This window comes from Paramormyrops kingsleyae, chromosome 4 (assembly GCF_048594095.1).
Source record: "Paramormyrops kingsleyae isolate MSU_618 chromosome 4, PKINGS_0.4, whole genome shotgun sequence".
Lineage (NCBI taxonomy): Eukaryota > Metazoa > Chordata > Actinopteri > Osteoglossiformes > Mormyridae > Paramormyrops > Paramormyrops kingsleyae.
The window spans coordinates 8,219,502-8,234,743 of record NC_132800.1 but is presented as its reverse complement, the minus strand read 5'-3'; the positions used below and the strand labels follow the sequence as shown (position 1 = coordinate 8,234,743).

The following is a 15,242-nucleotide window of genomic DNA, read 5'->3' as shown; positions in this document are numbered from 1 at the left end:
GCCAGATTCAGCCCTTCCTCAGGTGATCTACCCCACATCAGAGGGACTCAGCCAAAGGAGATGGAGGCATAGCCAGGAGCTGGCTGACCAGCTTTGGAGGAGCTTCATCAGGGATTATCCACTAACCCTCCAGACCAGGCAGAAGTGGCAGATGGACGCAGCTAAACTGGATGTTGGGACTGAGGTTATGATTGTGGACCCTCAAACACCAAGGTCAGTGTGGTTAACATGGTTAACATCCACCTGTGTGCTCTAATCAGGGCTCTGCTGAGATCATCTCTGAGAATAAATCAGCATCTCCAGTATCTAAATCTTTCTCCTCTCTTTACATTTGGTTTGACTTATTTCTCAGTTCATGGGAATGTGTCTGTGTATAATATACATTTTTTTTGCAAATTCCAGCCTGGCTCTTCCCTGTTTCTCATTAATGAAAGGCCTCTTACTTGCTTTATTCCTTGCTTCAGTCCTGCTTCTAGCAGCCTGTTATGAACTGTCCTAGCAGAACTTCACACCATTTCATGTTCTTTAAGGTCAGATGAGGTCATCCTCTGATTTATGAGGCACAGCCGTATAAGTTGACAGTCATCTCTGGCATTAAAATGTTGCTTCTGCCCTCTACATGGCTGGTTTCTGGATATTCCCAGTGTCTCCTGCTTTATTATGTTCTTGTATACTGCTGTCTTAGAAACTTTGAGCCTGGAAGCAGCCTGAACTGCAGTGTAGCCTCTGCTAGCAGAACCAGGATTAAACCAGGATTTAAAAAAGCTGATTGGTTTAAAAATATAGAGTGATATCTTAATTTTTTTCCAGAGCTGTATAATATAGAGCCTTGTGCTGACTGGGTGCCAGACAGCGGTTGGATCATCCCTGGTAATACCCTGGAAAACACCCCCCCCCCCCCAAATATCCCACAAAACACACAGACTGCCTTCATGAGTAAAACTGTTGGGCTCATTTAATTTTTATCTAAGCAGATAGATAAGTAGAATTTAGGTCAATACTTACGTTCAGCGCTGGTTGTGGTTGCAGTTCTCAGATTGACAGTAATATGAACTGGGATCTGCTGGTATCCATTATCATCACACCAATACCAGCCTGTGTCCTTCCTCTCCAGTCCCCTCATTGTCACAATGAAGACTTTCTTTACTGTGTCAACCCTGATCAGGACAGGCCTCCCATCGAAACCCGAAGACCTTGTTATACAGGAGCCCCCCATCCTACACCATGACAATTCCCTGTAATAGAATTTATACCGACACTGAACACTGACGCTGTCTCCTTCCACACCTGTCATCTCCTGTTTGTCCACAGACAGCTCTGGGGAACCTGAACACACAAATTAGGAAAAAACACTGTGATATTTACATAACAATAAAATAGTCATGAATATGAGCCAGTTATATTAATATTATACATATATATTTCATACCACTATGAAGCGAAACCAAAGGACATTTATTAACATATTATCATATTTAACCCCCTGCAGTGGCCTATTAAAACTCACACTGTTACTTCTCCCAGGTCTCATTTATGGTGTTGATCATTATATTTATGCTTTTATGAATTTATTTAAATTCTCTTAAAACTAAACCAAAGAATGTTACTTCTCAAATCTAACCCCCTGAAGTAGCCCATTAACTGTTTTTCCTCCCAGGTCTCATTTATGGGTGTTGATCAAAACTGAAATTTGGTCCCTCTTATACAGTTGAAACCAGAAGTTTACATACACTTCAGAAAAAAACACAAAAACTTTTTTTCTCACTGCTGAACATTAAATCAGAGTAAACTTTTTCTGTTTCAGTTAGTTAGGATCACCATTTTTTTTTGTATTTGTTAAATGTCAGAATATATAGAGAGAGAATTTTATTTTTAATTTTTATTGCTTTCATCAAAGGCAGAAGTTTACATATACTTCCATACTATTTGGTAGCATTGCCTTGAAACTCTTTCACTTGGGCCAAACGTTTTGGGTTTCCTCCTCAAACTTCTCACAATAGTTTGCTGGAATTTTGGCCCATTCCTCTTGACAGAACTGGTGTAACTGGATCAGGTTTGTAGGCCTTCTTGCTCACACTCCCCTTTTCAGTACCGCCCACAAATTTTCTATAGCATTGAGGTCAGGGCTGTGTGACGGCCACTCCAATACATTGACTTAGTAACTAATTTGTAGGGACGCTTGGGGTCATTGACCCTTTGGAAGACCCATTTGCACCCAAGCTTCAACTTCCTGGCTGATGCCTTCAGATGTTGCTTCAATACATCCACATAAGTTTCTTTTCTCATGACGCCATCTATTTTGTGAAGTGCACCAGCCCCCCCTGCAGCAAAGCAGTCCCACATGATGCTGCCACCCCCATACCTCACAGGTGGGATGCTGTTCTGAGGCCTGCAAGCTTCCCCCTATTTCCTCCAAATATACTGTTGATCATTATGGCCAAACAGCTCAATTTTAGTTTCATCAGAGCACAGGACATGTCTCCAAAAATTAAGATCTTTCTGCAGTGTGGCAGAGTGTAGTATAGCCATCTGTAAATGGAAGAAAGGGTAGGTAGGTTGGTTCTTATTGTACTCCGTCCCTGTAGAGGGAGCTGGTTCACCTGGAGGTGAGCTGAATTACTTCCGTTGGGGTATAGGTGGGATGGATGGCAGGGGCGGGGACTGAAACGGAAATAAAAGCGGGAAGGACAAATTGTTTGGCGAGTCCAGTTGGTAAGGGAGAAAGCTAGTCTGAACGCTGAGTCAATTGTGTGACGAGTTGGATAAAAAAATTTAATACGACTGGTGAAACTTTTACTCTCCATAGCTAGCCCAGGACGTGACAGGCGTGGTGAGTGCCGTTTAATTATGCTAACTGATGGAGGGTATTTGGGTGTATATTGGTGGATGGATGGTAGGTAGTTGTGGTTTGCGGGTTGAACGACAGGCTATCTGCGGGGGGGAGGGGGTTACTAGCGTAATAAGAACATAAGAACATAAGAACATAAGAACTATACAAACGAGAGGAGGCCATTCGGCCCATCGAGCTCGCTTGGGGAGAACTTAACTAATAGCTCAGAGTTGTTAAAATCTTATCTAGCTCTGATTTAAAGGAACCCAAGGATTCAGCTTGCACTACGTTATCAGGAAGACTATTCCATACTCTGACTACACGCTGTGTAAAGAAGTGCTTCCTTAAATCCAGTTTGAAATGTTCTCCCGCTAATTTCCACCTATGGCCACGAGTTCTTGTATTTGAACTAATGCTGAAGTAACTATTCGGTTGAACAGCATCCAAACCTGTTAGAATCTTATAGACCTGGATCATGTCCCCCCTCAGTCTCCTTTGCTTGAGGCTGAACAGATTTAGCTCAAATAACCTTTCCTCGTATGACATTCCTCTAAGACCAGGAATCATTCTTGTGGCCCTACGCTGCACCTTTTCTAAGGCCGCTATGTCCTTTTTAAGATATGGTGACCAAACCTGTACACAATATTCTAGGTGAGGTCTCACCAAGGAATTGTATAATCTTAGCATTACCTCCCTTGACTTAAACTCCACACACCTGGAGATGTACCCCAACATCCTATTGGCCTTTTTTATTGCTTCCCCACACTGGCGAGAATGAGACATGGAAGCATCAACATACACACCAAGGTCTTTCTCATAATCAGCTACCTTTATTTCAGTAGGTCCCATAAAATACCTGTACTTTATATTTCTGCTCCCTACATGGAGTACCTTACATTTGTCTATGTTAAATTTCATCTGCCAGGTGTCAGCCCAGTCACTAATTAAATTAAGATCCCGCTGTAGCTGCTGAGCCGCTAGTTCAGTATCTGCTACACCACCCACCTTGGTGTCATCTGCAAATTTCACCAGTTTACTGTATATATTGGTGTCTATATCATTTATGTAAATTAGGAACAAAAGTGGTCCTAAAATTGAACCCTGCGGTACCCCACTATGAACGCAGGCCCACTGTGACATCGAGCCTCTTATAACTACTCGCTGCTTCCTATCCGTTAACCAGTTATCAATCCAAGTCGCTACAGTTCCTAAAATACCTGTCGCTTTGAGTTTAAGTGAGAGCCTCTTGTGGGGAACAACATCAAAAGCCTTTTGGAAATCTAAATAGATGACATCATAGGCCTTCTTATCATCAACTTCCTGAGTAGCTTCCTCAAAAAACTCCAACAGATTTGTTAAACAGGATCTACCTCTCCTAAATCCATGCTGGCTATCCCTCAAAATGTTATTTGAGTCCAGGTAATCTACCATTTTCTCTTTGATTATAGCCTCCATAACTTTACCAGTTATACAAGTTAGACTGATTGGCCTATAGTTTGACAAATTACTTCTATCCCCTTTTTTGAAAATGGGCGTTATGTTGGCATGCTTCCAATCAGAAGGTACCACACCTTCAGATAAGGATTTTTGAAACAGTAATGTTAAGGGTCGGCAAATAATATCCCTCATCTCTTTTAACACTATAGGTAAGATGCCATCAGGGCCCTGTGATTTATTTATTTTGAGCTTAGCTAGGCTTTGCAAAACATCAGCTTCAGTTATATATATATTAGTTATAGACGATGTTGAATTAGTAATAAGAACTGGTAAGTTACTAGTGTCCTCGACAGTGAATACCCGTGCAAAACTATCATTGAACTCATTTACTATGTCAATGTCGTTTTCAATTATAAGACCCTTACTATCCTGCAGATTAGTAATTTCAGCTTTTAGAGCTCTTTTAGAGTTAAAATACTGGAAGAAACTTTTAACGTCATCCTTAGCCTCCAATGCGATCTTCCTTTCGACATTCCTTTTAGCTCGTCTAATGTCATTTTTTAATTCAGCCTGTAGATTTAGATACTCTTGCTTTATTATGTCATCATCAGTTATTTTCCATCTCTGGAACAAAGCCCTTTTCCTCCTTACTTTATACTTTATGTCCCTATTAAACCACCTAGGTTGCAATTTCCTAGATTTATTCTTGCTAGAAACAGGTATGAAGTCCTCTTGTACTTGCAATAATGTGCTTTTAAAAAATTCCCATGCCTCTTCAACAGTTTTGTTATTTAACTCCATCCAGTTCACGGTTTCTAGTTTTAATCTCATACAATTGAAGTTAGCCTTCCTAACATTATATATTTTTGATTTGGACTTTGCTCTTCGGGCACTAAACTTAACCTCAAATTTAACCATGTTATGATCGCTACTGTCAAGTGGTTCTAAAACATCTAATTTACCAATCCTGTCCTGGTTATTAGACAAAACAAGATCAAGAATGGCATCTCCCCTGGTAGGGGTGTTAACAAACTGAGTAAAAAAACAATCCTGTACTAATTCCACCATCTCAAGTTCATTTTCAGAAGAGCCAGCAACAATGTCCCACTGTATCCCCGGTAGATTAAAATCACCCATAACTACCACATCATTTTTATTGCTCATAATCCTAATATCACTGTATAACAATCTGCTTTCCTCAGCAGCTACATTGGGTGCTCTGTAACAAACACCGACAATTAGGCTATTTGAGTTTGTAGCATCTAATTTTACCCATATAGCTTCCGTACTTTTACTTATATCAGTAAGCTCCCTTGCCTGCAAGATTTCCTTTACATATACTGCAACACCACCTCCCTTCTTACCTATACGGTCTTTACGGAACAATGTGTAACCATCCATATTATATTCTTGTCCATCCTTATCACTCAACCACGTTTCAGTTATTGCTATAATATCATAAGAGTCCGATGAGATAAGAGCCTCTAAATCATGAATTTTATTCCTAATACTCCTGGCGTTTAAATACAGACAACAAAGGGTAGGCTTATTACAGTGCCTACTTATAATATGATTTTTTTGGGCTTTCCGTTTCCCCCCAGTTACATACTTAACTAACCTCCCTGCCCCCCCAGTCCCTAGTTTAAACATTCCTCAACTACTCTACAAATACGCCTTCCCAGTACACTGGTTCCCCTCCGGTTCAGATGCAACCCATCCGGCTTGAACAGGTCCCACCTGTTCCAGAAGGTCCTCCAGTGCCCCATAAACCTAAACCCCTCTTTCCTACACCATCCTTTTAGCCACGCATTTAATCTCCTTATCTCAGCTAACTTAGCCTCACTTGCGCGTGGCACGGGGAGTATTTCGGAAAATACCACCATGGACGTTCTGCTTCTAAGCTTATTGGCGACTTCTATAAATTTATCCTGCAGAACAGCCCTTCTACCCTTGCCTATGTCGTTGGTGCCAACATGCACCACAACAACTGGATCCACCCCAGCTGGGGCCAAAAGCTTGTCCACACGATCTGGAAGGTCTCCTACCTGGGCACCAGGCAGGCAAGACACCGTACGGGACCCTCTATCACGCGTGCACACATAACTGTCTACTCCCCTAATAATTGAATCCCCCACTACCACAACCTCCCTCTTTCTGGGGGGAGGGGGCTCCTCAGTGCCCAAGGGCCCACCTGCTTCCCCAGTCCCTTCCGGCTCTAAAGCTGGAAGCACCTGAAACCTGTTAGACACAGACACCTCAGGTGATGCCGCCTCTGTAACGTGTGTACGCCTTTTCCTGCGTCTACGACCTACGGTCACCCAGCTCTCTCGACCTCTCTGCTCTTCATTCTCCCTCCCCCCCGTTAGTGGCGTACACACCGTCTCCCTAAACGGCGTATCAACTAGCTCATCTAACTCACTGTTGCATTGGATGCGAGCCAGTTGCTCCTCAAGGTCGCGAACCTTGACCATGAGTGAGTCCACTAGCTTACATCGCTCGCAGATGAAGTCCGACTGGACACTAACGTCCAGAAGGGCAAACATCTTGCAAACGCAACACTGAGCTGGCCCCATAATTAACTAACTCACTATGACCCCGTACTCCCAGCCCAGTAAATTTATATAGTGTATTTAACTATAAAGATTAATTTGCGTAACAATAAATGCAGTAACGTGCGGAGTACACTAAAATAAGTTATTACTTGTGTTAAAACGGAACTTTATTATTATTTTATTAAAAATTTTAAACCTGATAAACTTACTACTACTTACCAGAAGAACTTCTGCCTGAACCAAGTATGAACTAAAAACAAGGCGAAATCGAAGTTGCTCTTGGGAGGTCGAAAAACCACAAAAACCCCCTCACAGCAGGCTACTGCCGGAGCGGGAAAAAAGTGGAAAATGTCCTCCCGGCCCCGACTGGCGACCGAGCAAAGCTCAGGAGCAACTGTCCTTTTCCGACGCTTGGTAGCGATACCGACGTTAGATGTTATTAGTTATAATCGCCCCGCGGGTGTTTGTTACGGAGTTTAAACGCGGACAGAAAAACGCCGCGCACGCGACACCCGCAGCTCTTCTGTCGGTAATAATCGCGCTGTTGATTAACAGACAGGACAGACAAGCACTCACGCTGACCGAAATAAGAACAATAAATAGAAATAAACAGCCACCCACGTAAACAGGTAAAGCACACAAACACTCAAAACACTCCAAAAAAACAATCCCAAACAATCGCTGCAGCTCAACACCACTCTCTCGCAGCAATCGCAGCAATCCCAGCAATCCTCGCAGCAATCCCAGCAATCCCTGCGCCTCTATCGAGGTGGGATAGAAATGCCGGAGCGGGAAAAAAGTGGAAAATTTGTAACCGATTTGTAATCGGTTGAGCTGTAGTGTAACTGGGGGATATCGCTTTGTCTTAGCCATGTTCTGGAGCGGCAGTAATTGGAGCTATTACAGCGTTCTATGGGAGTTCGTAGTGTAAGGTAGCCATGTTTAAAGTTATGTCTACTTGGTTACATTATGAAGTGATGTCGGTAAAAAGAAAGAGATGGAATGTCTGTGCTGATATATGGTTGTGATTTATTGCAGAAGACTTCAGAGTGGTTGTGCCGCTTTTTCCCTGTTCTTTTTACTTTGTTAACCTATCCCCTACTGTATGTTATTGGGAATTGTTGGTTTGTATTTTGTTTATTGTTTCGTTTCTTTTTGTTGGGGGAGGGGGATAGTCTTTGTAAGGGCATAGATAATTAGATGTTGTCCATTAACATTGTCTAATCTAACCGAATGCTGTGGATTTGTGTGTGGTATTTTTTTTGGGATTATATTGTGCTGTGTTGTGGATGTTTGTATTTGTGTATTGACTAATAGAAGTTGTTTTGATGTAAACTAACTGTGTGTGATACTGAGGCCTGGCTGTGGGATAATGGTGGGTCAGCAGGCAGTGTATCTTCTGTCAATGCTCTTTTAGTGGGGGTTTATGTTTGAATAAATTCTTATTTTTATTTGTTTGTACCAGCCTTCTTTGGGTGTCCGTTAAGAATCCTGTTGTTGGGCATTAGTGGGGTGGGAGTACTCCATAATGTTACAGCACAAACTGTTGTCTCTCTTTTTTATGGTGGTTTTGAAGCAATGGCTTCTCCTCGCTGAGTGGCCTTTCAGCTCATGTCGGTACAGGACTCGTTTTACTGTGGATAATGATACTATCTTACCAGTTTCAGGCAGCATTTTCACAAGGTCTTTTGCTGTTGTCCTGGGTTTGATTTGCACATTTTGCCCCAAAAACGTTCATCTCTGCGACTCAGAATCCGTCTCCTTCCTGAGCAGTACAATGGCTGTATACTCCCATGGCTTTTATACTTGTGCATTATTGTGTGAACGGATGAACATGGGACCTTCAGGCATCTGGAAATTGTACCTAAGGATGAGCCAGACTTGTGGAGGTCCATGATTCTTTTCCTGATGTGTTGGTTGATTTCTCTTGATTTTCCCATGATGTCACAGAATGAGGCTCTGTGTTTGAGGTGATCCTTAAAATACATCCACAGCTATGTCACCAGTTAACTCACATGGTGTCAATTAACCTATCAGAAGCTTCTGGAGCTCAGACTGGAATCATCTGGAATTTTCTAGGTTGTTTAAAGACATAATAAACTTAGTTTATGTAAACTTCTGACTTTGATGAAAGTAATTAAAATAAAAAATAAAATTCTCTCTCTTTATTCTGACATTTAACAAAAAAAATTTAAAAATTGGTGATCCTAAATGACCTAAAACAGAAAAAGTTTACTCTGATTTAATGTTTGACAGTGAGAAAAAAAAATGTTTTTTGTGTCTTTCTCTGAAGTGTATGTAAACTTCAGGTTTCAACTGTATCGGTGTCCTGCTGGCAGCCCGGCCAGGTGAAACGCTGCCACAGCTTCCTCAGCATCTTCTCTACCCCGTACTGCCCGACCCGACGGCTCCGTGCACCAACCTCAGCATGAGAGAGCACAGGTGTAGCGCCCCCTTCAGGCCTTTGCTGGGCCCAAGTTAACGAGCACTAGACGGGGGCCCTGAGTTCACCATGGCGTCTGTCTGCAGGCCTTCAAAACTAACCCAGGGCTAACATGCCCACCCTAAATACTTTCACCACCTTATTTAACAACTACACAATATAAAATGACGCAGATAAATTTAAGAACTTTACTACATAAATGCTAATATGTACAAGACACAATATATACAATGTAAATAGTATTTACAATAGCTCCCACTCTGTTATTTCCCACTCAAAAACCTAAGCCAGCAAATAATTAAACCAAAGAAAAATCATAGCAGGCCTTATCTGCCACTTTCTCACTCATCCTGGAGTCGGGGCACTCTGTCCTTTGCCACCGTGAATCGAATAGCTCTCTCTCTACTAGCAGATGTACTCTGAAATTTAGTAGCTTTGCTAGTAAGTTTGCCGAGGGTGTGGAAGGAAGACGTTTGGTCATCTTTCTTCTCCCATGTCCAACTCTCTTTTGTCTCTTCTCCTACGTTTCTTTCCCCCGTTAAGGGAATTCATGGAATTGCTCTCGTTGGCCGATATCAAATGCTGCCAATTAAATTATATTTAACAAACAAAGAAAAGAACATTAAACCTGCGGCTTTACAGCAGACCCTCTTGTTCTTCCCGGGTGCCCCACTGGGTGTGGTAGGCCTTGGTCTCTGGGCTGGAGGCTGAGATCGCCTCCCAACCCAGTCACCCTCCTTCATCCAGCTACTCCCTCACCCTGGCCAGCAGGGGGCTGCTGTGCTGCTCTGTGACGATCTGCTGGCAAATGAAGTCTTGGTGGTGGCCTGGTTGTCCTGCACTGTGAGCTGCTGCAGGGTCGGTGAGACAGAGTGTCCACGTTTCCATTCATCTTCCCAGGGTGATGTTGGACCACAAAGTCAAACTCTGTCATTACCTCCAACCAGTGGACCAACTGTCCTTCTGAGTTCTTGCAGGCCTGCATCACAGATAACAGCTCCTGTCAGGTTATCTGAAACTTGCACTCCTACCAATTTAGCATTTTGCTGAAATATGCAACTACATGCTCCCCTTCGGGTCCTGCCTGTGCTAGCACAGCACCCAGCCCCTCATTTCTAGCGTCCCGGTTCAGAATGAAAAGGAGATTAGGGTCCAGGTCCTTAACAGAGTGTTGTAATATGACGGTAGCCCCAGGAAGCTGTGCAGCTCTGCTACAGTCTGTCCAGGGGTCCAGTCTCACACAGCTGCCTCTTCTGCGGGTCGGTGGCCACACCCTCCCCCTGATGACGTGGCCCTGGAAGTGCATCATGCATTGGAGGAGGGAGAACTTCCAGGGGTTCAGCCAAAACCCTGCACAGAGGATCCCTGCAAACACTGTCTTTAAGTTCCACAATGTCCCGGGAAAATCAGCGGTGTAGAGCAGCAGATCATCAATACTGATGATGCACTAAGTCCAGGTGAGCTGGGACATGCTCCCTTAGCCTCTCGAAGGTGGCCAGGCTGTTACACAGGCTGAATGAAATTGATCAGAAGTGTCATAGCCTGTAACCGATGGTGGTCTTGGGGTGGGTTTCTGGGGACAGTTCGACCTGCCAGTAGCCACTCCAGAGGTCTAAGGGGCTGAACCTTGTTGACCCAGTGATGCATGGAAGCAATAGGGAGTCATTCCTTGTTACTGCATTCAATCGTGGAGAGTTGAAGTAAAAGCAACGTGACCTGTCCTTGTTAGATGACTCCTGTCTCTGCCTCTTCTTGGATCTGCTGCTCTGCCACTTGTTGCTTCACCAGAAGCAGTTGGAGCAGATGCAGATGGGTGGACAGGGCTGATTGCCTGCACTGTCTAGGGCAGCGGTCACTAACAGGCGGACCACGGTCCGGGTCCGGACCCAGAAGCTGTCCCATACGGACCCGGACCGACAGCCAAAACATTTAGTTATTATTTAAAACCTTTTATTTTAACCGGCGCAGCGTTTGTAGTTTTTTCGGTAGTGGTTTAGCAGTAGATCCGCCGTTTCCCACGCCAATGAACGTCAAACGCCTTTGACCGCCAAGCAAGACGTATAGTTAGGCGTATGCAGCCTTTGTCTGCGCTAATGTGCCTTTCATGTTAATAGCAGCAGCGAAGCTAACACAAGCAAACAAAAAGCGTAATGTTCCTAACAGAGTGGCTGCGCTCTCCTGAAATTGTAAATCTGAAAAGTTTTCAAATACAATATGTATTATATAACACGTTGGATAAACAGACGTAGTTTATTGTTGATTTCATGTTCGTTGAAGATTCTGCATTTTAACATATGTATAAAGTAATGTTATCTGTTTTATAAATTAGCTCATGTGAAACAAAAAATGTATGTTTTCAGGGTTGCCAAATCTCAAGCATCTGGAATGACACTTATGTTTTCAGACTCATGCTGGAAATCTTACGGCAAATCTATATTATTCCATTATAAAACCTAAAATTAGCTACGTCAAAAGTGTATTTACACAGTTAAATACAAAAGCAGATTATTTACAAGGTAAGAACTTACATGTGTGCAGACTTCTCGAATTGAAAATCTCACTCCAGCCAGCTGGCATAAGTTCTATGTCACGTGACAATAAAAAATGTCAAAACGTTTTTGAATTGTACTGAATTAATTTGATTGACAGTCAGGTACTGATTACATACAATGTTGATGCAACTAATAGGCTACTTAAATATATATCACACTATTAAATAGTTAGACATTATGATCTTCCGGACCTTTGCTTCAAGAATTTTTCTCTAACTGGACCTCTTTAAATTTTAGTTGAATACCCCTGGTCTAGGGAGACGGTCCTGCTGCGGTGCTGCTGTTCAGCGGAGTCCAGCTGGAGTTGCAGTCGTGTCCCTGGCGGAGACTTTCCCTCAAGAGCTTCCCCCACTGGGTAGATGACTCACCTCCTCTTTTCCCCCATCGTTAGCGCTGGCCACCACTGGTCGCCGCTCTCATGCTGGAGGACCAGATGCACCACATCTGTACCCAAAGCAGAGGGCTGCCCCCAGCAGATCAATGGCGGCCCCTAGCTGCTGTACTAGTAAGTCCAGTCTGATGACACAGGGGTCAGCAATGCTGACTAGTCAGACCTCTTCTACCACCGATTGTCCTGTCAGCATGACTTTTAGCTGCCCCCCCCTCCATGGCCATGCATTACGATGGGTGCAGCTGAGCTGTAGGGGTTGGACTGGCAAACCCATCTGGCATTTCCTGGTTGTTCTTCAGGGTGAGGGTGCGGCGCTGGAGTGTGGCAGTTTCAGGCGATTTGCGTGGGCTTCAGGTAGCAGGGAGAGAGAGTGCGGCACCGGGGGCGAGATTGCTGGTGAGGTTCGGAAACAGCGATGTGCAGATCTTAGCTCCACTCTTTCTTGATGCTCTCTGCAGTACAGGCCCAGCTCTGAGTTGGACACGGTGTTGTGCCCAGGACTTCATCAGCCTGCTCTGCCTGTTCCCAGTATGGCTGGCTTCAGCAGGCACACATGCTCTCTGGGGAGAGCACCTACAGGAAAGCATGGAGGACCAGCTCGTCCTGCACCACCCTGGGGAACTGAGGGTAGCCCCAGTGCACAGTCTTCCAGGTCGGCTGCGAATCCCCCAGATTGTCGGCAGTGTGCTGCTGTCGGTCCCCAAGCTGCTCCCTCATCTTCCCCTCAGACTGTTCCGGGCCGAAGTGCCGCTCCAGCGCGGTGATTAGGGCTCTGCTTCAGAGAGCTGGCTGTACCTCCCCTTCCAGAAACATCACCAAGTGCCCCCCCATCTTGGGGACCAGTGATTGAGCCGCACCACCAGCCGGACCAGTATGAGGGAGGGTTCCAGGGGCCATTTCCCATTGTACTGGGGCAACTATAGGGGGGTCTTCACCGCGGTCGGCCGTGTCCCCACGTCATGCCGCTCCCTGCTGAGCTCTCACCTTTATCCTCAGGTCTGACACCAGTGTGGCACAGGTACCAGAGTCACAGATAAGCGCAGGAAGGGTACAAAGATGGGGTTTCCTGAAGTATGCCAGTCATACTCACAACAGACACACAACACAATACATGGTAAATACACAGAGCTATTTACACTATTTACACTGCTGGCACCAGCCCAACATGCTGCCTCGCTGTCCGATGGGCCCCCAGTGCAACAATTTGTTTTGATTAAATGTTGTCTTACTATCACTGTATTTGCAAAAATAAAACAGTGTAATGAATGATTAACTGATTATTTAGTATAGAATTAGCCTGTAATAACCTGCTTTGCTGGCTTACAGTTATTTCTATTTATATACGACAGCCCAACTGAGGCTCTATTACATTATGTTTATTTATATATTTATGCTTTTATGAAGTTATTTAACATTCAATTAAAAGTAAACCAAAGGATGTTACTTCTCATATCTAACCCCCAGAAGTAGCACATTAACTGTTATTTCTCCCAGGTGTCATTTATGCTGTTGATCAAAACTAAAATTTGGTCCCTCTAATACATTAAAATATTTTCTCCTTTGTTTGTGTTAATGTCCTTCCTTTCTGACTGAATGTCATGTTACATACTGTGCATCTCATTGGCTACAGTCTGCAGTACAGACATCTTACCCTCAGTGACTGACAGGTAAATCCATGTTCCCACAGCTGAACCTCTGCTGATCTCCACACCACACCAGTAGCAACCAGAGTCCCCAGTTTTCAGATTGTTCATGGTCACAGTGAAGACTGACTGGTCAGGATCATCTCTGATTGATACTTCATCCTTCTTCTGTGGATAGTCACTGCGTACTATGGGAGTACATGGATCCAAAGAATAATTTTCTCTGCACCAGTATTTCACATGTGTTTTATAACTGTCTTCATAGGAACATGGGATGGTGACAGATCCTCCTCTCTGTACAGACACCCGTCCCACTGAGGACACACTGTCAGCACCTGTGGGGAAAACAACCAACTGAATTCACATTTTCAGCATCACAGTATCTCTGGTTAATATTATATATTATCAGTTTGTGTAACACTTGTACCAGGTGTCATGGCACAGAGAGATGGGTTTAAGAGGACAGTGAGGAACTAAAACAGCAAGACTGTCATTTTGCCATAAGAACAAGGGAAAGACACAGGAGAACAAAGCAGGTGTGTTGTAGGGGAGGGGCACTCAGCTATCATTCCCATCAGGGGCACAGAGCCAAGGTCCACATCATTTACTGACCAGGGATGGGGGGGGCTGGATTTAATTGTGTTTCAGTCCAGAGTTTGCCATTTGGGCAGCCGTGTTTTAGGGACTGAGAGGAAAACCAGAACCTTAAGTCACTGGTAATAAGGCACAGTGAGGAGAATGAATGGGCTCATCACTTTAACACTCAGGCTGTGTTTGTAAACATATTAAATTCAGTCATTTTTGTCTTTTGAATGGCATACAGTAAGTACTGAACTGTATTTTAGCTCAGTTATCCATCTGCCACATGCTTATTCAGTTCAGAGTTCACAAAGGCAGGGGGACACCCAGGACAGGATGCCAGTCCGTCACAAAGGCAGGGGGACACCCAGGACAGGATGCCAGTCCGTCACAAAGGCAGGGGGACACCCAGGACAGGATGCCAGTCCCTCACAAAGTACTCTTAGGAACCCATTCCTGTCAGATTTCCTTTTCCTTTAACTACGCATCGCTATATCTGCAAATCTGAATATTTTTAACATTCTGGTCAAAGTATTGTATATAATATAATTCTGACATACTGTTGTTAATATGTAATTCACTCCTACCTAAATCCCTAAGAGAAAGTTGGATGCAGAATTCCATGCTATGAATTTATACACACAAGCCACAAGACAGAATATGACCATTCCTTTATACTACTGCCACATAGTGGACAAAAAGAAGACTGCAGTCAGTTCTGAAATCATGTCAGTCTACATTTAACCTCTGCAGTGCAAGCAATAAGTGACACAACCATAGTAAGTGATCCAGTGTTCTGCATGTAATGAAACCAG

At 44.0% G+C, this 15,242-nt stretch overlaps 1 protein-coding gene across 1 annotated transcript; it reads right to left on the bottom strand.

The window, feature by feature from the left end:
* Positions 1-994: 994 nt before the first annotated feature.
* On the bottom strand, positions 995-14,285 carry LOC140588975 (polymeric immunoglobulin receptor-like). The gene is made up of 3 exons (XM_072711632.1): positions 14,276-14,285; positions 13,857-14,183; positions 995-1,326 (listed from the first exon to the last, which is right to left on the bottom strand). The coding sequence occupies exons 1-3, from the start codon at positions 14,283-14,285 to the stop codon at positions 995-997; spliced, it is 669 nt and encodes a 222-aa protein (XP_072567733.1).
* Positions 14,286-15,242: the final 957 nt, after the last annotated feature.

Coding starts and splice junctions, on each gene's coding strand:
- LOC140588975 (XM_072711632.1), bottom strand. Junction 1,327..13,856: donor TTACCTGTCAGTCACTGAGG/GTAAGATGTCTG, acceptor TTGTGTGTTCAG/GTTCCCCAGAGCTGTCTGTG.